This window comes from Prunus mume, linkage group LG4 (assembly GCF_029339155.1).
Source record: "Prunus mume cultivar Tortuosa linkage group LG4, ASM2933915v1, whole genome shotgun sequence".
Taxonomy (NCBI): domain Eukaryota; kingdom Viridiplantae; phylum Streptophyta; class Magnoliopsida; order Rosales; family Rosaceae; genus Prunus; species Prunus mume.
In genome coordinates this window covers 15,298,830-15,320,766 of record NC_142701.1, presented here as the reverse complement: position 1 = coordinate 15,320,766, position 21,937 = coordinate 15,298,830, and the positions used below count along the sequence as shown (strand labels likewise).

The window sequence follows — 21,937 nt, the reverse complement described above, 5'->3', positions numbered from 1 at the left end:
AAGACTTGTATCATTAGCAGGGGCATTGACTAAACTAAGCAATTGTAATCATATTCACAGCCACCCTGAAGGAAACACCAAACGAAATCAAATTGGTGCTGACTTAAAGCAGCTGAGTTGGCCAACTCCTGAAGATTATACACTAACCGCCAAATGAAAATACTTAGAAAATTGAGCTCACTCACACAACAAGTGTTTCCCATGGTTTTGGATTTAATCAATCACCTAATTTGTGCAAACTTGAGGGAATTAGACATCACTGAACAGGGAAAGGGCCATGTTCTGCCTCTGGAATTTACTATAAATTCTCCTCACAAACTGCCACTTTATTTACTAACAAGAGTGAGATACTCACTGAAAGATGGAAGTGATGTTGGGGATTGTTTTAGCCATCACCATTTTCACAACCTTGGCAGCAGCGGCTTCATCGGCAGCATCTCCGGTGACGTTCGTCTTCGGTGACTCGTTAACAGAAGTAGGGAACAACAATTATCTGCAGTATTCTCTTGCCAAGTCAAATTATCCATGGTATGGGATCGATTATGCTGGTGGTCAAGCTACTGGGAGGTTCACTAATGGAAGGACCATTGGGGATATAATATGTAGTCCAATTACCCCACATCCATATTTTTCTTTTCCTTTACTTCCTTTATTTCAAGAGTTCATAATTCTTTTTATTTTTTCCTTTGGAAATTTTGTAGCTGAAAAGCTTGGGATCCCGTCACCGCCACCTTATCTTTCTGTGTCACAAAATGATGATGCACTGCTCAAAGGGGTAAATTATGCATCTGGTGGAGCAGGAATTCTCAATGACACTGGACTCTATTTTGTAAGCATTTTTCTTTTGTTTATCAGATTATGACCCTGGTTTTGCAAAATATTGAGTTTTTTTTTTTTTTTTTTTGGGCTCTGCCACAGATTCAGAGATTGTCCTTCGATGATCAAATACAAAATTTCAACAAGACAAAGGAAGCCATCAAGGCTAAGATTGGGGGAGAGGCTGCAGCCAAGCTTTGCAGTGAAGCCGTCTACTTCATTGGAATTGGTACTCTGTTAATGCACAAATGACCCAAATGAAATATCTTTTACATGAAAACAACTCATTTTCTTCAGGGATATTGTAACATTTCCTCAATTTCTGTCCTGTTCTTATTCATTTTTCAGGCAGCAATGATTATGTCAACAATTACTTGCAACCCTTCTTAGCTGATGGTCAGCAGTACACTTACGACGAATTCGTGGAACTATTAATCACCACTTTAGAGGGGCAACTTATGGTTAGTTTAATTTCTCGTCTTCTTCCTGAGTTTCTGGTTTATGTTTACAGCATTCCACATTTTGGAGAACCAGAAAACTTTTGTTTATTATCCTAATTGTTTGTGTTAGAGGCTCTACAAACTCGGTGCTCGAAAGATGGTCTTCCATGGTCTCGGTCCCCTTGGCTGCATTCCTTCTCAGCGGGTGAAATCAAAGACAAGACAATGCTTAAAGCGAGTGAATGAGTGGGTTATAGAATTCAACTCCAAAGTACAAAAGCTAGTTGCATCTCTCAACAGGCGCCTCCCAAAAGCAAAACTCGCATTTGCAGATACATATGGAGATGTTTTCGACTTGATCAACAACCCTACTGCATATGGTAAATTAAACTGAAATATTCAATGGTAGATTATTTACAGAAAAAATTAATTTACAACATACACAAATTGATCCATTGTCTTTCAGGTTTCAAGGTCTCTAATACATCGTGTTGCAATGTGGACACATCGCTCGGAGGGCTATGCTTGCCTAATTCAAAAATGTGTACAAACCGGAACGACTATGTATTCTGGGATGCATTCCACCCTTCAGATGCAGCAAACGCAGTTCTTGCTGATAAACTCTTCTCCAGACTATTTCCTCAGCCCCCTTCCCTTGCACCGGCACCTTCACACTGATTAGCATCAGTCATGCTAAAGCATATATTGCTAGTGGTACAGACCTCGGTAAGGCAATAATGTACCAAGGAATTCACGCTAACTCAGAGAGTTTCTAAATCGGCACACAAATGCAAAAAGGCATCTGTTTGCCCAAAATCATGTCCACCTTGTTCATGTTGGTTATACAATATGGTTCTTTATAGGTCCAAATTAACAATGGTGAATATCTTATTGTAAATCTCTTCTCAGGGGGAAAAAAAAGTAATTTACACAGAACAATTAGTGTAAATTTTCTTTAACTGACAAACTCGCAATCACAAATCACATTTTTTTTAACTGGGAATTTGGGATCAGACTGACGTGCAAAACATAACTCAGCATAGCAGAAGCCTATGTCACAGTTTAATCATCATTCCCCAAAATCCATGCCAAACATAAAATCCAATGTACATTATGAGACAATTGAATTACTCATCCAAACGTAAAACAATTTAAAACCTTCGTGGTAAAATTCAGGCCAAAAAAATCCAAAAGAAAATCCCAACAAAAATTAGCATGGTGATTGGTTGCTCTCAGTCAAGGGCCAAAGTTTTCCACATAAGAGAACATAAAAAGAGTTGGGTAGAACCATCTCAAGATTTAAGCCAGGAGAATAACAGCAGGGCTTCAAATGCTTAGCAAAGCCTTCTTCTCTTCCCTAAAAGGAAGAGTCAGATAAAAAAAATATATCAACCACCACTCTTAGACAAAAGAGTCATTGGGCAATACCAAGCACAGGAAGCACCGCCATTGATCTACCTGACTTAAATCAGAAGAGGGTAAATCCAACCCTTCAATTCTCAGTTCGGTGTGGTTAAAGCAAATGAAATCATCATCGAGCAAAAGAGTAGTAGGTGGGTGTTTCGGAGATGAGAAAATTGTGGCACTTACGAGAAAAGGTCAGAACCCAATAGAGTATGAGAGCCTGCCAGTCCAGAAGAACCAATCCTTTCGGATTTGATTTCGCATCGTTTCGTAGTCTCTAGGCTACAAAAAAGAGCAGAGAGGTTCATAGTAGATGCCTTCTGCAAATCCTATTCAAGAAAATCAAATATAAACAATACGACTCTTCAGATTTTATAAAATGAAACTTTTGAAAAAGAAGATTTGCAAAGAGATGAAAGACGTTGAGCAGCTGCAGAGTTGTTTGTGGTTGATTTTATATAGAAGCAGAAATTAGGGTTTGTGGATGCATTTCTTCAATTGTCCGCGACGTTCATTAGAATTACAAAATCACCTCCTCACTTGGCGTGGGCCGTTGCGTTCGACACTATCAGCTTATCCAATTAGAGCATCTCCCCTCCTCAAAAGGCAGAGGTATCAAACGGGTCCATCGGCCCATTTAATAAACGGGTTGTGATGGATAAGTTCATTTATGAAAGAACTCTTTATGAAAATCATCAATTTCAGTACAAGTTTAAATAGCCCGGCCCGTTGGGTTTTGGGCCAGCATGGCCTGTGATGGGCCACGATCCGGCCCAACGGTCAGCCTAAAAATATGAGTCATGCCTTGTCGGGCCATTATTAAGCAGGTCGTGCTCACGTTGTGCTCGGACCGACCCGATCCGTTTGACATCTCTACTCAAATGAGATGTTATTTGCCAAGTGAACAAGAAATGGTAACAATTTTTTGGTAGAAAAAAATTGTAACAATTGACAGAGTAATTTTATTATGTTCCGGTTGATGTACCATCCAATACACATGAGATATGTGAAAATATTCTTCAATACACATAGAACTTAAAAAAAAAAAAATTCCACATGCCCCATGTATATTGAATGGTACACTAACTACACACAAAAAGTTCTCCAATTGACATTATTCTGGGGCTATAGTTGACATGGAATAGCAGCAGGAGAGCAATGTAAAAAATGACGCTTCCAAACTCATGTGTTATTTTGAATCTTTTGATTATTTTAATAGATTATTATTATTATTGGGTAGGAACTCACGGATCGAAAATAGGAGTCCGGATACTCCGAATCAATGATCCAAAGATTATATAAAAGGTGATCGTTCGATCGTGAGCTATCCGACCGCTTGATCTAAACCAAACTTGCAGGACGTGTTTAGTAAATATTGTTGAACCCCAAGGAACTTTCAGATTATTAATCGGAGGTCATGGACCCCACGGGAGACCGTGTTGACCAATATAAGAATTTAATCGTATATTTAATCTCGGGTCTTTTCAGACCATTCCAACTATCAGAACTATTGGAAATGGGACTAGGAACTTTCTTAAATTATGCACACACACTTTAAGGCAGGGAGTCAGGGAGTCAGGGTTTTGATTAAATATTTGTGGTTGAGCATTGAGCTATTTTAATAATTGAATGTTTTAATCGCTTAAATAGGTACTCGGGCTCCACCAAACCCACAGGAAGGACCCTCGAAGGGTCAGGCAAGCTCGGACACACAGTGAGTGGACGTTTGTTTTATAAATGAATTTTCTGCAGTAAAAGTTTTATTAATTGATCATGAATGAATTATTTATGGTTTTTGCTTTCCAAGCATACAGTTTGAATTCAAATGCTTTTATAAGATTTTGTTTATGATTAAATGTGAATGGCTTGGAGAGTAGAAAAGGAAATGATAACAGGATTTAAGGATTAAGTGAGAAACAATATTATAATTTTCCAGGAAAGGTTTTTAAATCACCATAGGTACCCAAAATGTTGCATTCAAATAAATTGTTGCCTTCGGATATAATGATGTCCATAGACATCTTAGTTGCCTTCGGTTGAGTCAGCGCTCTTTTGACAATTGCCCCATGAGTCCTAGGGATATTCGGACCATGAGGAGCAAGGAATGCGGCTTAAGTTGACCGAGTGTCTCTTGAGTTTTGGGACGAATGCGGCTCGGGTTAACTTTATGTTTCCTAGTCCTGCGAGGAGGTGTCGCTTATGTGACACTTGGAATTGACGGTATAATGTGGGAAATAAATAGAAAAATCATGAAATTGACAGATTTATAAAGGGTACACCTAGGTGGAAAGGAATTATTATGTTTCAATGCTTTCGAATGGTTTTTGATGAGTATGAATGTTTATATGAATATAAATATTCATGCTTGATTTTTTTACGAATATAGAACATGGATTAAATGAATTTTCAAATGTTTTAACAATGGAGTTAGTATGTTGATATTCTATTTTGCATAACTTTCTTTTGTCCACTTATGTTTTCAATGTTTTGCGCCCCCAAGCAGTAATCGAGTACCGGAACACCACCATTGGGCATTCATCACCCACCACTCATCCACTTCCATTATGTATGATATTCTACTGTGAACGCACTATTTTTGTAAATTAAATTAATTAGTATGCTATGATATTGTCCTAAGATTTCTATAAGGCCTGAGGCCACACAAATTTGAAGTGGGATGATGTGTGTTCTAACATTGTGCATGCTGAACGATTGTGGATATATGAATTGCATTTTGTACAGGTGTAAATTTTGGGAAACGAGCAGTTTACAGGGGGGACTCTGCCAATTTTTGGGTAGAAGTCAAACCTTAAAAGAATTTTTGAGTTTTAGTTAAAAGGGCAATTTGGTTAAGTGTGCCCGGCACTTGCCAGGTGTTGGACATGCATAGGGTTCAGCACAGATTCCAAAGTGGAATTTGGGTCGGGTCCTGTCAACTTGGTATCAGAGCATTAGGTTTGAATTCTCGTAGACTTTGCACATTGTGTGCATTCCTATAATGATGAATTCATGTTCTTGTAACAGAATCATGGGCCTTAAGCGTGGTGGTACTCGTAGGGGGACTCGTCATTCGTCCCAACTTCGTGGACATGATGCCTCTCATGAGACGGAGAACTATTCTTTTCCGGGTTCGACACAGGAACCTATCGAGTAGTCAGTTATAGGAGATCCGACCGGGCAAGTACAGGTGATGCCCACCCAACCAGTTGACCATAACTTTTAGTAGACCTTTGTTGACTCAGGCTTTGTCTCAAACAAGCATAACAGAGATCCATATTTGACATCTGCGGATCAGGCCAGAAGAATTGGGGCAGTGGAGTTTAACGGTGATGGTGACCCAGTTATAGCATAAGAGTGGATTGAGAAGATGGAAAGGATCATGGATGTAATGGAAGTACTTAGTTAATTTTAGGATTCATTTAACAGTACCTTTGTGAATAAGTGCATTGCAATTGCACGAGATCTGGACCGTTGAATTTGAAGGGAAAGAGAAGCAAGCACTACCGTTCATCATATTTATACATGTTGGGATTTTATGGAGATCAGTGATTACTACGTTGACGCCACTCGTGGTTAGTGCTCTACTGTTCATCTATTTTCTAATAAATAATGCTACTCTTACCACATTTGTATACCACGTTCTCTTACCACCTTATGAGGCAGATGAGGTGGACAAACACATCAATTAAAATTAATGGAACATTTTCTTTTCTTTTATGATTTATGCCTTTTGCTTTATATATATAGATTAACATTTTTTAATTGATGTGACTTTCCACTTCACATTCCACATAAGGTATGAGAATGTGGTATACAAATTTGGTAAGAGCAGCATTACTCTTTTCTAATTTTTTTTTTTTTTTGGGTCACAATACCAATTCTCATATCTTTTGTGATTAAAGCATCAATTCTCATATCTTTACTGATTAAAGCAAAGCACCAATTCTCCTACTCTTTCTTGTGGGGCCAAAGAACAAGTGCCTTTCTTTTTTGGTGAACAAGAACAAGTGCCTATGACTTTTTTGGTGAACAAGACAAGTGCCTTTGAGTCTCCTGCGCATTTTCAGTTTCTTCATTGCAGCAGCCTGCTTTTTGTGCTTAAGAGTCTCCTGCGCACCTTCAGTTCCTTCATTGCAGCAACCAGCTTCTGCTTAGATTTCTTTTGCTTTACTTCCAAATTAAAAATCCAATCAAAACACCCACACACAAAAAAGTAGTGCCTTTGAAGGGGATAGCCTTCATATTTCCTGGTTTTCGTTTGCCCCTTGATTTCATTGTGTCATTTTTTTAATTTTTTCCAATTCGTTTCGCTTTTCCTTTGCCATTGTTCCCAAAAGAACCTTATTCATTATATATTAAAAAAAGGAAAAAAAGAAGCAGCAGAATTCTGGTTTTCGTTTCACACCCTTGATTTCGTTCTGTTATTATCACCTCTGTTTTGCTTTTACTTTCAAAGAGAGAAAAAAAAAAAAAAAAGTAGTAGTAGCAGTTCAGCTTTGTCTCATCATTAGGCTGATTGTGCTGCGGTGTTCTATAAGCATTTTGAAGGGAACTGATATCATTCGTAACCAAAAGAGTGAAAGGTATTAATTTTCGTCTTTTCATTTCCTTATTTGTCCTCTGCTATTTTATGTTCTTATTTTTGTTAGGCTTAAATGTTAAAATGGTCCCTGTATTTTACCTATTTGGCTAATTTAGTCCATGTGTTTTCAATTTGATCGATTTACTCCGTTACTCAATATTGTCCATTCCGTTAAACTTTTATTTAAAAAATTCATATTAAACTAATTAAAAATATCTAATTATTTAATAAAATATAAAATTCAATTTAAAAATTAAAAGACCAGCCACCACATTCCAGTGGGGAGTGGCTGGGGTGGGACGACTCATGGTGGTTTGGTGTCGGCTGCTGGAGAGAAGGAGAGGGTTTAGAGGTTGGGTTTCCAAATTTTATTTATTTATTTAAAATTTTCTTATTTTGTTAATCCTTTTTTTAAGAGAAACAAAAATAAGCACAAGGCAGTGCAGGCCTTTATTTTGTTTTATCATTAAAGAACTTGTAATTTCTTTATTTATTTAAAACAATTACACTTTTTTATTTATTAATTTTTAAAACTTTAATGAATTTTTTTAACAATAATTTAACGGAATGGACAACATTAGCTTACGTAGTAAAACACAAGGATTAAATCAGCCAAATTAAAAATATGGGGACTAAATTGGCCAAATGATTAAAACACAGGGACTATTTGGACATTTAAGCCTTTTTGTTATGTGTAGCTTTATTTGAACTTAATTATTTCAGAAGTAAATCCAACTAATTTTTTTGGATTAAAGAAATAAAAAATTAAAAAATTCGAAGGAAAATTGTGGCCCAACTATTTCTTTTTCTCTTCAGAATTTCCCAAGAACTTTGAATTTGATTGCATATGTTTTCGTCCAAAAAGAGTGTCAATGTGATATACAATCTCTTATAGGTACCCCAAAGAGGCCATGCTCTAAGAATTTACTTGTAATCTTCGCAATTCATGGAGCAGCCTCTTTGGCACATTACAATAGTTATATTAGAGCATCCACAGTGGGGGGTGTATATAGGGGTGTATGTTAAATATATACCTCGAGTCACCGGAATCGTCTCCAATGAGGAGGTGTAAAATGATGTAAATTTACATCACCACCTTTGAGGTGTAAAATAAAATGTATATTTACATCCAAATTTACATCCCTTGCAGGCGGGACTCATCCGAGAAAAGAGAAGAAAAGTCAGCATAAATGGTCGGGATCCGCAGCTACAGTAATTTTTGGAAAAAATTGGCATAATTATTGGAATGAAAAATTGAAAAAGGACATAATAGGAATTTACAGATTTGGCGTTCGAGCTCCGATTGGGGTCCATGATACCTTCTCGAAAAGGGAACGACGTCACGAATTGTATTCACATAGGGTGGACTTTTGGCTTTTGAGGTCGTTTAGACTTCCAAAACAGCATTTAAAAGTTGGATTTTAATTTTTAGGTTTTTTGTTTATTTTCTATTCTTTAACGTATTAGGTACTTTACGATCCAACAATTCTTTTTGAATGAAATCATATCTTCTCCGAATTTAAATATTTTTAGGTCCATTTGTTTGAAAAAATAAAATTAACATAATACAGAAAAAATTAATTTTATAAAGTAAACACAAAATACAAATTTAACACAAAAATGAATTAAGACAAACAAAACAATTATACATCTTAGATTTACATCTTTTCCCATTGGAGCAAAAAACGAATTTACATCCCCCGAAAGTGTAAAGGGGATGTAAAAGTAGCTTTACACTGTCGAATTTACACCCTCCCACTGTGAATGCTCTTACCATGTCGATCAGTTCACATGAACCATAACACAAAAACAAATAAAGGTTGCCATGGGGCCAAAAAAACCCAGCTCGACTTCCGATGTGATGATGACTAAATAAGAATTTATGCCACATTACATTTGGCTAAATGTGGTCAGATAAAGTTAGTTCAAATAGCAGTACTCATTAAATAATACCATTTTATTTAGGCTTAATTATGTACATGCCCTGTGCTTTCCAACTTATCTCAGATTACCACTGGTGGAAAACGCTCAAAGTACCCCAACGCAAAAACTGCCTCACGCTACCCTTTCCGCGCTTTTTGAAGTTCCGATTTAATGTTACCGCTCATCTCCCCAAAATTCCGCAGTAGCCCTCCCTTTGTTAATGTTCATCGCTTATTTACCCTCCAAAACTCAGAAATTTCTCCTAACCAACACAACTAGCAGCAAGAACAACTCGAGAGGTTGAAAAATCATACCTGGATCGAAGAAAATGGTGCTCGGAATCGCCCGAACGAGCAATGGAGATTTTGGGTAAAATCGCCAATTTCTTGCTTTTTCGGTGATCCAGACGACGGTTGGCGTGGCCGAGATGTGAGGGTGGTAGAGGACAACGTCTGGTTCTTTTGATATCCATGTTGTCGCTGGGTGGCGGAGGAGGCGATGGCAGCCCAAAATCGGTGCGATGAACAAGAATAAATGGGAGGAGGCTGCTCGAATTTTGGGGAGATGAACAAGAACGTCAGAACGGAACTTCAAAAAATCGAAAAAGGGTAACGTGAGATAGTTTTTGCACGCTGGGGTACTTGAGACGCTTTCACCATAGGTGTAATCGAGATAAGTTGAAAGACAAGTGTACATAATTAAGCCTTTTATTCATACATTTAATGCAATTAAAATTATTTTGTATAAGTTGAAATTTTTCGTTGGATTCCATATAGCAACACAGTAAGAATTGAATTATTGGTTCCACATAGCTCTCTTTATTCTTCTTCACGTGACCATGCCATCATGCCTTCTTTTATGGATGACGACACATATGACATCATCCAATTTATGCCATGTTGCGAGCTTGTACATTACCAAATTTAATCACAAATGACCACTCTTGTTAGCTGAAGCAAACAAGATTGAAGCGCAATTACATTTAATTATAACACAGTTTGGGTTTAATTGAAAAACAATAATTGAGTAAGAGAGCCAAACAACAATAATACTGAAAGACAGTTGGACGCTTTGTTTCATTGTGTTCATGATTGCCACCCTTCACTGATTAAGTGTCTCCTGTGCATTTTCAGTTTCTTCATTGCAGCAACTGTTTTTTTCTGATTAAGAGTCACCTGCGCGCCTTCGGTTTCTTCATTGCAGCAACCAGCTTCTGCTTAGATTTCTTTTGCTTTACTTCCAAATTAAAAATCCAATCAAAAAACCAAAAAAAAAAAAGAGTACGCCTTCAGATTTCCTGGGTTTCCTTTGTCCCTTGATTTCATTGTGTCATTGTGTCATTGTGGTAGTTCAGCTTTGTCTCATTTACCAGACCAATTGTGCTCCGGCGTTCAGTAAAGCATATTTGAAGGGAACTGACCTTATTCGTAACTAAAAGAGAGAAAGGTATAAGGTGCGTCTTTTTATTTCCTTATTTGTTTTTTTTTTCTTCTTCATATATTTCCTCTGCTATTTTATGTTCTTATTTTTGTTATGGGTAGCTTTATTTGAAACTAATTAATAAATATTTCAGAATTAAATCCAACTAATTTTTTTCCTCTAGAAATTTGCCTCGTCGATTAAAGAGATTTAAAAAAGTTACAAAAATTAAAACACTACTAAAACAAAAAAATTAAAGGAAAACTGTGGCCCAACTATTCTTTTTGTTTCGAGATTTGAGAGTCGTGCATTTTGTTTCACTTATCTTCAGTACACTTTCACTTTGTGCATTTTGTTTCCCAGAAGAAGCTTAATGAAAAAACGAAAAAGAAGTGTTGCATGCTGATACTCTGTGTTTCCTATTTTATTTAGGGTTGTATTTCTCTATAAATACCTCTATATTGGAGAATAATAATAAGATGAGCTAATATGAGCATATCTGAGCATAATTGAATATTTCCCCTACTTTGTTTGACATGGTATAAGAGCCTAGGTTTTCTTGTGACTTGTGTTTGTGGTCTCCTTGAGAGTCATTGCTAATCCTTGAGATCCTCTGACAAATTGAGAGTCGTTGGCATTCCTCATTCCTAACCCATCATGGGTCTTCATCTTGTATAGTCACCATCTTTTGTTCATCCTCTCATATTTGTTTTCACTGCACCTAGCCTTCACATGCTTCTTTTCTACTATTCCAAAATTTTTATTTTTCCATCTTTGTATGCCAGATTGTCTTTCTTGATGTCTTAGCTTATCTATCTTTGAAACTTCATAACAAGTCTCTTTACTCTGTGAGCCTCATCACCGCTCACCGAGCCGTTGCTTTCCTCCGCCAGCCTCGTCACCGCTCACCGAGTCATTGTTTTCCTTCGCGAGCCTCGTCACCGCTCGCCAAGCCTTTCCTTTGACTGTTCTACCGGTCTCTGTCTTCTTCGGTTGCTCTCTTGAGTTGCCTTTCCGCTTCTCAGTTTGAGCACCTTATCTTTGTCTTTGTCTCTGTTCATGATTTGCTAGGTTTCCTCCCTTACTATTCTTCTTTTCTGAAGTTTTTTCTTCATGGGATAGCCGTATGCTACCACCTTCCCCTCTCGCATTTGTTTCTGCCATGCGATTGGCATATTTGAGTCTCTTTTCTATTATTTCAATTGCTCCTATTTACTTTCCTCTCATGATTAATAGTGAATCCTCTCTCTCTGTGCATGCCTACATGGCTTTTTTTTTTTTTTTTTTCCATTTGATAATGTGTTTCACTTCCTACCCGGAAACATCTGTGTTTTCTTATTCTCTATTTATTTGGGTGTTACTTTCTCCAAATATCGACTCTCATACATCGTCGGATTTGAGGGGGAGTGACGCTGCTGTTCATCTATTCCATATCAATTCACCTACCTATTTATCATGGTTGATTGTATGTGCCTGTTTCTCAAGTACCACTGCTCATATGTGCTTCATCGACCCCTTCTCTTCAGGGGGAGAGGGGAAGTGAAGAGAAGTTGTCTCTGTTGTTGCTGTTACCACAGTTGTTTGCTTATGGGAAGTGAATTGAAGTTGTCTCTGTTATTGTTGCTACCATAATTGTTTGCCTTGCCTTGTCTTGTTGGTGCCAGTGCCTTATATTGCTCTTGCTGGTGCTAGTGCCTTGTGTTGCTCTTGCTGCTATCAGCTTTATTGTCTCTTGCTGAGGACATTATTGTTGTTGCTTCTACCGTGTTGGTGCCTTTGTTGGTGTGTTTTTCCGCTGCGATCATGACCGCTGACCTTGCCGCTGCCAGTTTGTTGTCTCTTCTGGGACATTGTTGTTGTTGCTTCTATCGAGTTCGTGCCTTTGCTGGTGTGTTCATGTTGTGGTCGATGTTGCCACCGCTGATGTTGCCTTTGCTTGCTTCGCTTTCCGCTGATGTGGTCATTGTCGTTGTTGTTGCCGTGGCCTTACCCTTTGCCTTTGCTTCGCCTTACCTACGCCGTACTCATAGGGTTTCGTGTTCGCCTTATCCGCCTCACAGGGCTTGTGTTTTGCCTTATCTGCCTCGTGCTCACGTAAATTCTGTGTTCGCCTTACCTGCCGTGCTCACAAGGTTTCGTGTTCGCCTTACCTATTGTCATACTCACAAGGTTTCGTGTTCGCCTTATCTACCGTGCTCACGAGGTTTTTTGTTCGCCTTACCCACGCCTTGCTCTGTGGGCTTTTGTGTTCGCCTTATCTATCGCCGTGCTCACAGAGCTTCGTGTTCGCCTTATCTATCGCCGTGCTCACGGGCCTGTGGTTCGCCTTACCTATCGTGCTCACGAGTTTCGTGTTCGCCTTACATACGCCGTGCTCAGTGGTATCTGTGTTCGCCTTACCTATTGCCGTACTCTGGGTTTCGTGTTCTGCTATGTGCCCTATTTTTTAGGGTTTGCTCTTGTGTTTCCGTTGCAAACTTTGTTTTATTTTGTCACTTGTTTCACTCGTGGTTGACTAAAAGACCTTCTCTACAATTGGTGCTTCTCAAGTATGGTGTTCTGTGACTCGCTTGTCAAGTTGGGCTTGCGAAATATCTTTGCCCAACTTGAGGGGGAATATTGGCGAGTCCTTACTTAATTAGGATTTTGGTTCCTTACTATGTTAGGATTTTAGTTACTTACCATTTATCTAGTCCTATTATAATTGAGATTTATTTCATATTGTAATTTATATTTATTTTTTATTGTAATTTGGATTTATTTCCTATTTTATTTAGGGTTGTACTTCTCTATAAATACCTCCATATTAGAGAAGAATAATAAGATAAGCTAATATGAGCGTATCTGAGCATAATTGAATATTTGCCCCACTTTGTTTGACATCACAAGCTAAGGTATGCCCTGTAGTTTCCTTCTTCATTTCAATTGGTTTAATATTTTTTCTTTTACTCTTTTTCATTTTCTTGTTTTTGGGTTCGTTTATTCAACAGATACAAGAGTCTCATTCCAAAGGCAAAACAAACAAAAAAAAAACCATGGAGATCCTCAGCGGAATTATTTCTAAAGTAATCGAGTACATAGTTGAACCAGTTGGGCGACAAGTGGGTTATCTGATTAACTACAAAAGCAACCTTGAAAGTCTGAGGAGTCAATTGAATAACTTAGATGCTGCCAAAGACCGGATGAAGCATAGGGTTGATAAAGTTGAAAGAAATGGTAAAGGAGTAGAAACTGATGTCCAGAACTGGAGAAAAGAAGCAGATGGGATCACTCAAGAAGCAGAAAAGATTTTGGGAAATGAAGGCCAAGAAAAGACAAAGTGTTTCAATGGAGTATGTCCTAATCTGGTGTCGTATCATCAGTTTAGCAGGAAATCAACAAAATTGGCAAAAAAGATTGAATTACATGCAAAAAAAGAGTTTCCTAGTGTTTCTTACGATCCTACCCTGGAAGAGATATGTGCCACGCCCTCTCAAAACTACATGGCCTTTGAATCAAGGATTTTAATGGTGAATGAAATCATGAAGGAACTGAAAAATCCTGATACCAACATGATTGGGGTGTACGGATGGGGTGGTGTTGGGAAGACCACACTCGCCCAAGAAGTGTATAGACAAGCTACGAAAGAGAACTTATTTGATGAGGCGGTTATAGTCTTGGATGTGAAAAAGTATCCTGACTTGGAAAAAATGGAAAGAATTCAAAAAAAAATTGCTGAAAAGTTAGGTATGGATGTTGATAAGATTCAGGATATAGAAGCGAGGGCAAAGCATCTATGGAATAGAATAAAAGACAAGAACATTTTTGTAATTTTAGATGATGTCTGGGAAGCAATTGATTTGGAGGCTTTGGGACTTCGCCCAATGGCAACTTGTAAAATATTGTTGACATCTAGAAATCGAGTCTCTGAGATGAATGTGGAAAAAGAGTTTTGGCTTGAAGTTTTAAAGACGGAAGAAAATTGGAGTTTATTTGAGAAGATGGTAGGTGACGTTGTTAAAGATGACCGTATACATGAAGTAGCAACTAAAATAGCCAAAAAATGTGGAGGTTTGCCGGTTTCAGTTGTTGCAGTTGCAAGGTCTCTAAGGTCAGCCACTACTTTAGAGGAATGGAGAGTTGCCTCGAGGGACTTCAGAAGTTTTGACGAACATGGATTGGCAAAATCAGCCTACTTGGCTTTAGAATGGAGCTACAATCGATTGGATGGCGACGAGCTTAAGCCATTGTTTTTGCTATGTGGAATTATTGCAGGGGGTGGCTATAAAATTTATCTCAGTGACTTGTTGAAATATGCTATGGGTTTGAGTTTGGTGAAAAATGTTGATACAGTGGAAGAGGCACGGGATAAATTGATTTCACTAGCTAATAAACTTATTAAAGATTATTGTCTGCTGCTAGACATTGATGATGATGGAGATATTAGAATGCATGAGCTTGTACGAGATGTTGCTATGGGTATTGCATCTAAAGATAATCACGCCATTGCAAAAGCATATGGAGATGAGCTGAAAGAATGGCCAGATAGAAATTCCCTTAAAAAATGCACTGCGATCTCCTTGATGCATTGGAAGATCCCCCGACTTCCTGAAGTACCTTGGGCATGCCCAGAATTGAGATTTTTTGTCTTGGCAAGTGATAACATTGATGACTCATTGGAAATCCCAGGCAACTTTTTTGAAGGGATGAATGAACTCAAAGTGTTGGATGTAACCAAACTGCGAATTCCGTCACTGCCTCCATCTCTTCAATGCCTTACAAATCTTCAAACTTTGTGTTTAGATCAGTGCGTGTTGGGGGACATAGCTCTAGTTGGACAGCTAACAAACTTGAAAATTCTTAGCCTTTTAAAATCTAAGGTGAAAGATTTGCCCAAAGAAATAGGGCAATTGACTCGTCTACAATTGTTGGATTTGACCCGTTGCTCTGAACTTGCACGGATCCCAGCTGGCGTTATATCAAGCTTGACAAGTTTAGAAGACTTGAGAATGGGAAGCTTTAAGGAATGGGAAGGAGATTTAATTGATGGAAGAAGTAATGCGAGCGTGTCAGAGCTGAAACAATTGCGTCAACTAACTGCATTACATATACATATTCCAGATGCTAAGCTTCTTCCAGCAAACATGTTCTCGGATACAAAGTTAGAAAGATACATCATACTAATTGGTGATTGTTGGCTATATCCTGATAATTACGGAAAGTCCTCTAACATGTTAAAACTCAAGCTCACTACGAGCAGTCAATTCAGCCAAGGTATAAAATTGCTGCTTAAGAGATGTGAACATTTGGACTTGGATGGGATGGAGGCTGAAAATATTATTTCCTATATATTAGCAAGTGACAGTGGTAAACAACTGAAGAATCTCCATGTCCAAAACAACGATGCTGTTACAGCTGTCATTAACTCGAGTCATGCCTTCCCCAACTTGGAGTCACTATCTCTTTACAACCTTGTTAATTTGGAAACTGTATGTTGTGGCCAACTCATAGCTCAGCCTTTTCAAAAGTTACGATCTTTGACTTTGTGGAATCTGCCAAAGCTTATTGGTTTCTCCTCCAAAGGCAGCAGGTCAGTTGTAAGTACAGAGGCCGAAGAAATCATTTTGGAGAATGAAATTGGTGGACCCACGAAACTTTTCATGGATGGAGAGGTACGTTTTGCGGTTTCATATGCCCAGCCTTTCTACATATCATTCGGATTTGTTCTATATTTATTTCTTAACAAATTAGTTGCTTTTGTATATATTTCATTTTGTTCATTCTTTCTGCAGGTAGAAAATAATCCATTTAAATAATGCATATTCATTTTAGTGTACAATATTCAGTGATTCAACAAAAATGTGTTATATTTTAAATTAATAGACTAATAAACTTTGAGGCCACTTTTTCTTTTTCAGATACATTTTTACTCCACAAGGACATATTAGACCTTTACTTTTTGTCAACTCATTTTGGAATTTATACAACTGATGAGCAAGTAAATTGTCATTTCCCTAATTAAACATGAATTGTGTACTATACCCAGGTTCTGATACCCAACTTAACACGCTTGATCTTGCATCAATGTGATGGTTTAAGATTCTTGTTTTCATGTTCCATGGCTAGACGTCTTGAGCAACTCAAACATCTTGAGATATCCACATGCCAAATGATGGAAGAAATAGTATCAACAAGTGGATACAATCAAGAACATAGAGATAACATGTTTTGCAATCTAAAATCTCTAAATCTGCAACATCTTCCAAGCCTCACTAGATTCTACTCCGGAAGTTATATTGAATTTTCATTATTGGAGACATTGCATATTGAGGATTGTCCTAGACTGGGGACATTCATCTTTGATAGAAAGAGTGAAATTACTTCAATAGGCAAAGAAAATGACGATAGGAACTCCAAGGAGAATCTTGAGACTGTTATACCACGCTTTCTTTTTGATGAAAAGGTGAATTATAAATTTCTTTCCCTTTCTTTATGCATTTATTTCCAATTAATGTGTACCTAATTAGTGAAAAAAGGTGTTCTGACTAGTTTATGAGATGAATATACATACAGGTAGGATTTCCTAGCTTGGAGAGGTTGATCATCTATGACTTACCTGCACTGATGACAGTATGGCACAACCAACTTGCTCAAGACTCTTTTTGTAGACTGAAAGAAGTTAACGTTTACAGATGCCACAATCTAATAAATATCTTTGCACGGAGTATGATGGGAAGATTGAATGCTTTGTATAGATTAGAGATATGGCAGTGCCAGTTACTACAAGTGGTATTTGAACTCGGAGGAGTATTTGAAGCATATGACACGTCAACCACTCAGTTGAAAACTTTTGAGTGCCCAAATCTTGATTTTGTAGAGATAGATGCGTGCGAGAGGTTGATAAATATATTCTCAGCCTCTGTGGCCAAAGGTCTTGAACAACTAACGAAGTTGAGTGTTGAGAATTGTGGGTTGATGGAGATTAATGTGAAGGAAAAAGGATTAGAAGCAACGCCTAAGTTTGTGTTTCCAAAGGTAACAGTTGTGAAGTTTGAAAATCTCCCCCAACTTAGGATGTTCTATCCGGGTATGCATGTTTCTGAGTGGCCGTTACTCAAAGAACTAGCGATGACTAGATGTGATAATGTGGAGATTTTTGCTTCCGAAATTTCAAGGTTTCAGGAAAAGCTTGAATTGGGCCTTCAGTGTACACCAATTAAACATCCTTTCTTTTTAGTTGAGAAGGTAAGAATTCTCTTGCACAATTTTATATATTTTTATTTTGTATGAGATTCAACTACTAAAAATGTAATTAAGTTGTTATCTACTAAACATGAATTATGGTGTGCAGGTTCTGATGCCTAACTTAACAAGCTTGGTTGTGCGTGGATGTAGTGGTTTGAGATTCTTGTTTTCATCTTCCATGGCTAGAAGTCTTGTACAACTCAAAAATCTTACGATATCCAGGTGTCAAATCATGGAAGAGATAGTACCAACAAACGAATCCAGTGAGGAAGATACAGATCATGACATGTTTAGTCCGCTACAAGATCTAAAGCTACATTATCTTCCGAACCTCACTAGATTTTGCTCAGCACGTCGTTCTATTAATTTTCATTCCTTGGAGGTATTGCATGTAGAGGATTGTTCTAAATTGGAGACATTCATCTTTGATCCCATGAATACAAATATCACAATCAACAAAGCAACTGAAGAGATCAGGGACTCCACGGAGAATATTGGGACTGATGCACAATTCTTTCTTTTTGACGAAATGGTAAGTTACGCCTTTATTTCTCGTTTTTCTTTCATGCATATTGTTTCTTGCTAGGATTGAAATTATATCCAAGTTACAATTCATTTAAACGGTATATTAATTTATTAGCTTTTATTTAGTGTACAAAATTCACGAATCATGTCGAAAGCATGATCCATTCTCGAAAGTCTATTTATAATGAAATATGATCTTCAATAGAAATGTGTTATCGGTAGCACTTCCACTAGAATATCTTATAAGAGTGAAATTACTACAATGGGCGAAGAAAATGACAATAGGAACTCCAAGGAGAATCTTGAGACTGTTATACCACACTTTCTTTTTGATGAAAAGGTGAATTGAAAATTTCTTTCCCTTTCTTTATGCATTTATTTCCAATTAATGAAAAAAGGTATATGAGATGAATATGTGTACAGGTAGGATTTCCTAGCTTGGAGAGCTTGATCATCTATGAAATACCTAAGTTGAGGACTATATGGCACTGCCAACTTGCCCCAGACTCTTTTCGAAAGCTCAAAGAAGTTGAAGTTTTGAGATGCCAGAGTCTAATAAATATCTTTGCGCCAAGTATGATGGGAAGATTGAATGCTCTAGGCAAATTAGTGATAAAGCAATGCAAATCACTACAAGTAGTTTTTGACATGGGAGTAGTACTTGGCGTTAAAGAAGCATACTACACATCATCAACCACTAAGTTGAAAATTTTTGGGTGCCCAAATCTGGATTATGTAGAAATAAATTTGTGTGAGAGTCTGAAAAATATCTTTCCAGTCTCAGTGGCTAAAGGTCTTCAACAGCTAAGCGAGCTGTACGTGGAGAATTGTGGAATATTGGAAGAAATTGTTGCCAAGGACGGACTAGAAATGACACCTGAGTTTGTGTTCTCTAAAGTAACACTTGTGCAATTGCAACATATGCCCCAACTAAGGATTTTCTATTCGGGGCTACATGTTTCCAAGTGGCCATTACTCAAATCATTGATATTCTTTGAATGTGGTAAAGTGGAGATTCTTGCTTCCGAATATTCAAGATTCCAAGAAAGACTTGATTCGGGTACACCAATCAAACAACCTTTTTTGTTCGTTGACAAGGTACAGAATTCTCTTGCTCCTGTAGCGAAATTCCTCTTCACTTATTTTCTTTGCAATTTTTATTATTATTAAGTATTGCAGATTTTTCTTTTATTAAAATAATTTTTTGGCCTCCACCTTGTCAAAAAATTCAAAGCACATCCGTCGAATAAAAACAATAGTCGAGGTTAGGGGGTAGTAATTTACTAACATATATATAGTAAAGACATGTATACAACAAAATAAAGACTCGAAAATTTAAAATAATTCAATCGATGACATTAGATGAAGATAGTGTCACCAAGGATTCAGGAATACCTTGGTCACCTGCCATTAGATCTCATCCAATGATAAATAATGATTCAAGCCTTAAATAATTTTAAAAACACTTCCCAAAATTTCAATTACAGCAAAAAAAAAAAAAAAACAACTAATGCTTAAACCCACTTACTCCTCTCACTGTCTCACGTTTTCCTTTCACTCTCCAGAAATGCCTCATTTCTTTTCTGTGTAGGATTCCCTATAGAGTACATGAAATCACCGAATAAGATTGTATAAAGAAAAACTGAATAAGTACTGAATTTAGCCAAGAAACGAAAAAACCCAAAGAAAAGCACAAAAACCAAAATTGGAAATTGACAAGAAACTGAGGTAGTACAGAGGCCAAGTTCTTTTTGGATTAGAGAGTGAAAGCCGCTGAGCAAGGGTGAGGCATAATTTCACTTCGGTATAAATTATAATTGAAGTTGGTAGCATATTTGAGTTTTTTTTTAAATAATTAATTTTTTTTAATTTAATTAATACTTGATTCATTATTTGCCCTTGGATGAGATCAAACGGCAGGTGACCATAATGTTCCTTGGTCCTTGGTGACCAGGTGAATGCCACTGAATATAGTATTTAGTTATGCAACTGGCCAAGTGGGTTGACAATGACATCCAAATGTTGATATTATTTCAGGGTAATCCATTCCCCAACTTGGAAGTATTGCACTTGGACGAGAACACAGAGATTTGGTATGAAGCACATAGTCCACTCCTAGCAAAGTTGTTTATCAATCTAAAAAAGTTTACATTTTCTTGTGCACACCCCCAGTCATTTCATTTCCTTGAGAAATTACATAATCTTGAAGAGCTCGTTGTTTATAATGGTCCTTGGAAAGAAATATTTGTGTATGAAGGAACTAGTAGCGGGGAAATAGATGCAGTTGGGAGGACCCTCCCGCACATAAAGATTTTGTATCTCAACCAAATGAAGGAGCTGATGCATCTAGGGATTGGGAATGACAACTCTGAATCAGTTTTTCCAAACTTGGAAATTCTAAAGGTGTACAATTGTGGCAGATTAAAGAATCTAACTTCATCCGCAATATCCTTTCACAAACTAACCACTTTACACGTAGCAAATTGTGAGGGACTAAAATACTTAACAACTTATTCGGTGGCTAAATGTTTACACCAACTCAAAAGCTTGGAAGTTGAGAATTGTGAAAGCATGATAGAGATAGTGGCAAGCAACGAAGATGAAGAAGATTCAAGAAATTATTATGAGATTGCTTTCAGCTGCTTGCAACATTTGAAACTTTATTATCTACCAAGTCTGCGAGGCTGTTGCTCATCAGGAAATTGCACTGTTAGAGTCCCATCCTTAAACTCTTTAATTGTCAAGGAATGCCTGATTGAGTTGAAGATTTCCCCTGATGGGTCACTGATTCAAAGTGGTTCAAGACCAGAAAGACAACAAATAATAGAGGAAGTGGAAGAAAAAGAAGAAGAAGAAGATGATGGCAATGAAACGGTATAAGTTTTCATTCATATTAATAAACTGTATGGTCGTATGTTTCGTTGTAATGCTCAACAATATATTTCCAGGGAGGAATGACGCAGCTGATTGCCCATACAAATTAATGCTGCAAGACTCCATATTCCATAGTTTCCACCACATCAATTCCTAATTAGTTTCACTGTAAGTATATATATACTGGTACCATTCATTCAGTATGTAGTGGATACCATTCGATAAATACATTTTTACTTGTTCTGACAATTCTCTCTGTTCCACCCTCACCCAGCTGTTCCCGCCCTTGCCGCCATTGCCGATCTGATCAATGTTAATTGTTTAATACAAGCTTGCAAGCGGCCACCTCAAGGCACAGGCCGAAGAATTTGGAAATGGTTGTGTGATTTGTGTTGGCATTCAGGCATTCCAATTCCTGTTGTGTTATGCTTGTGTTGCCATGTCTATAACTGCTTTGTGATACAAGTGTGATTTATATCGGAGCTCTGTTGGTTTTGGAACCTCAAGTCCCTACTTTTGGCTTTAGGGATTGGTTCATATCTCTTAGCTCTGCTGTTGTGCTGGTTGCAAATGGAGGCTTCATCTGTGAACTCTTTTGTTAATTTTTTTTTTCCTGCTGAGTTCAGTTGCATTTGGTACGTGCACCAAGTGTTTGGGAAATGCTTACTCTGTGACTTGTGCGAATCAATAAATTGTAATCAAATTCATAAATCCTGGTATTTCTTTCAGT

At 37.6% G+C, this 21,937-nt stretch overlaps 2 protein-coding genes, 1 long non-coding RNA gene and 1 other non-coding gene across 8 annotated transcripts; 2 read left to right on the top strand and 2 right to left on the bottom strand.

Moving 5' to 3' along the window:
• The first annotated feature begins 323 nt into the window (after positions 1-323).
• Positions 324-2,130, top strand: LOC103327485 (SGNH hydrolase-type esterase superfamily protein). The gene is made up of 6 exons (XM_008229822.2): positions 324-602; positions 702-829; positions 919-1,045; positions 1,165-1,277; positions 1,387-1,636; positions 1,723-2,130. The coding sequence occupies exons 1-6, from the start codon at positions 362-364 to the stop codon at positions 1,932-1,934; spliced, it is 1,071 nt and encodes a 356-aa protein (XP_008228044.2). The 5' UTR covers positions 324-361; the 3' UTR covers positions 1,935-2,130.
• Positions 1,642-3,260, bottom strand: LOC107881027 (uncharacterized). The gene is made up of 2 exons (XR_001677780.2): positions 2,715-3,260; positions 1,642-2,613 (listed from the first exon to the last, which is right to left on the bottom strand). It is a non-coding gene; the product is annotated as an uncharacterized LOC107881027 (long non-coding RNA).
• Positions 2,260-2,337, bottom strand: LOC148917993 (small nucleolar RNA Z122). Its single transcript, XR_016126520.1, has one exon. It is a non-coding gene; the product is annotated as a small nucleolar RNA Z122 (small nucleolar RNA).
• Positions 3,261-6,681: 3,421 nt separating the features above from the next.
• LOC103327487 (disease resistance protein At4g27190-like) lies at positions 6,682-21,918 on the top strand. Of its 5 annotated transcripts, none has more exons than XM_089051175.1 (11): positions 6,687-7,243; positions 10,299-10,611; positions 13,362-13,478; positions 13,575-16,235; positions 16,610-17,026; positions 17,137-17,808; positions 17,915-18,340; positions 18,757-19,431; positions 20,371-21,207; positions 21,282-21,375; positions 21,482-21,918. In XM_089051175.1, exons 4-10 carry the CDS (start codon positions 13,620-13,622, stop codon positions 21,315-21,317), a joined length of 5,679 nt encoding a protein of 1,892 aa, XP_088907301.1. In that variant the 5' UTR covers positions 6,687-7,243; positions 10,299-10,611; positions 13,362-13,478; positions 13,575-13,619; the 3' UTR covers positions 21,318-21,375; positions 21,482-21,918. The 5 variants fall into 5 exon arrangements, with proteins under 5 accessions (XP_088907304.1, XP_088907301.1, XP_088907300.1 ...); XM_089051174.1 differs by having other exon boundaries at positions 10,299-10,618; XM_089051177.1 differs by lacking the exon at positions 10,299-10,611.
• Positions 21,919-21,937: the final 19 nt, after the last annotated feature.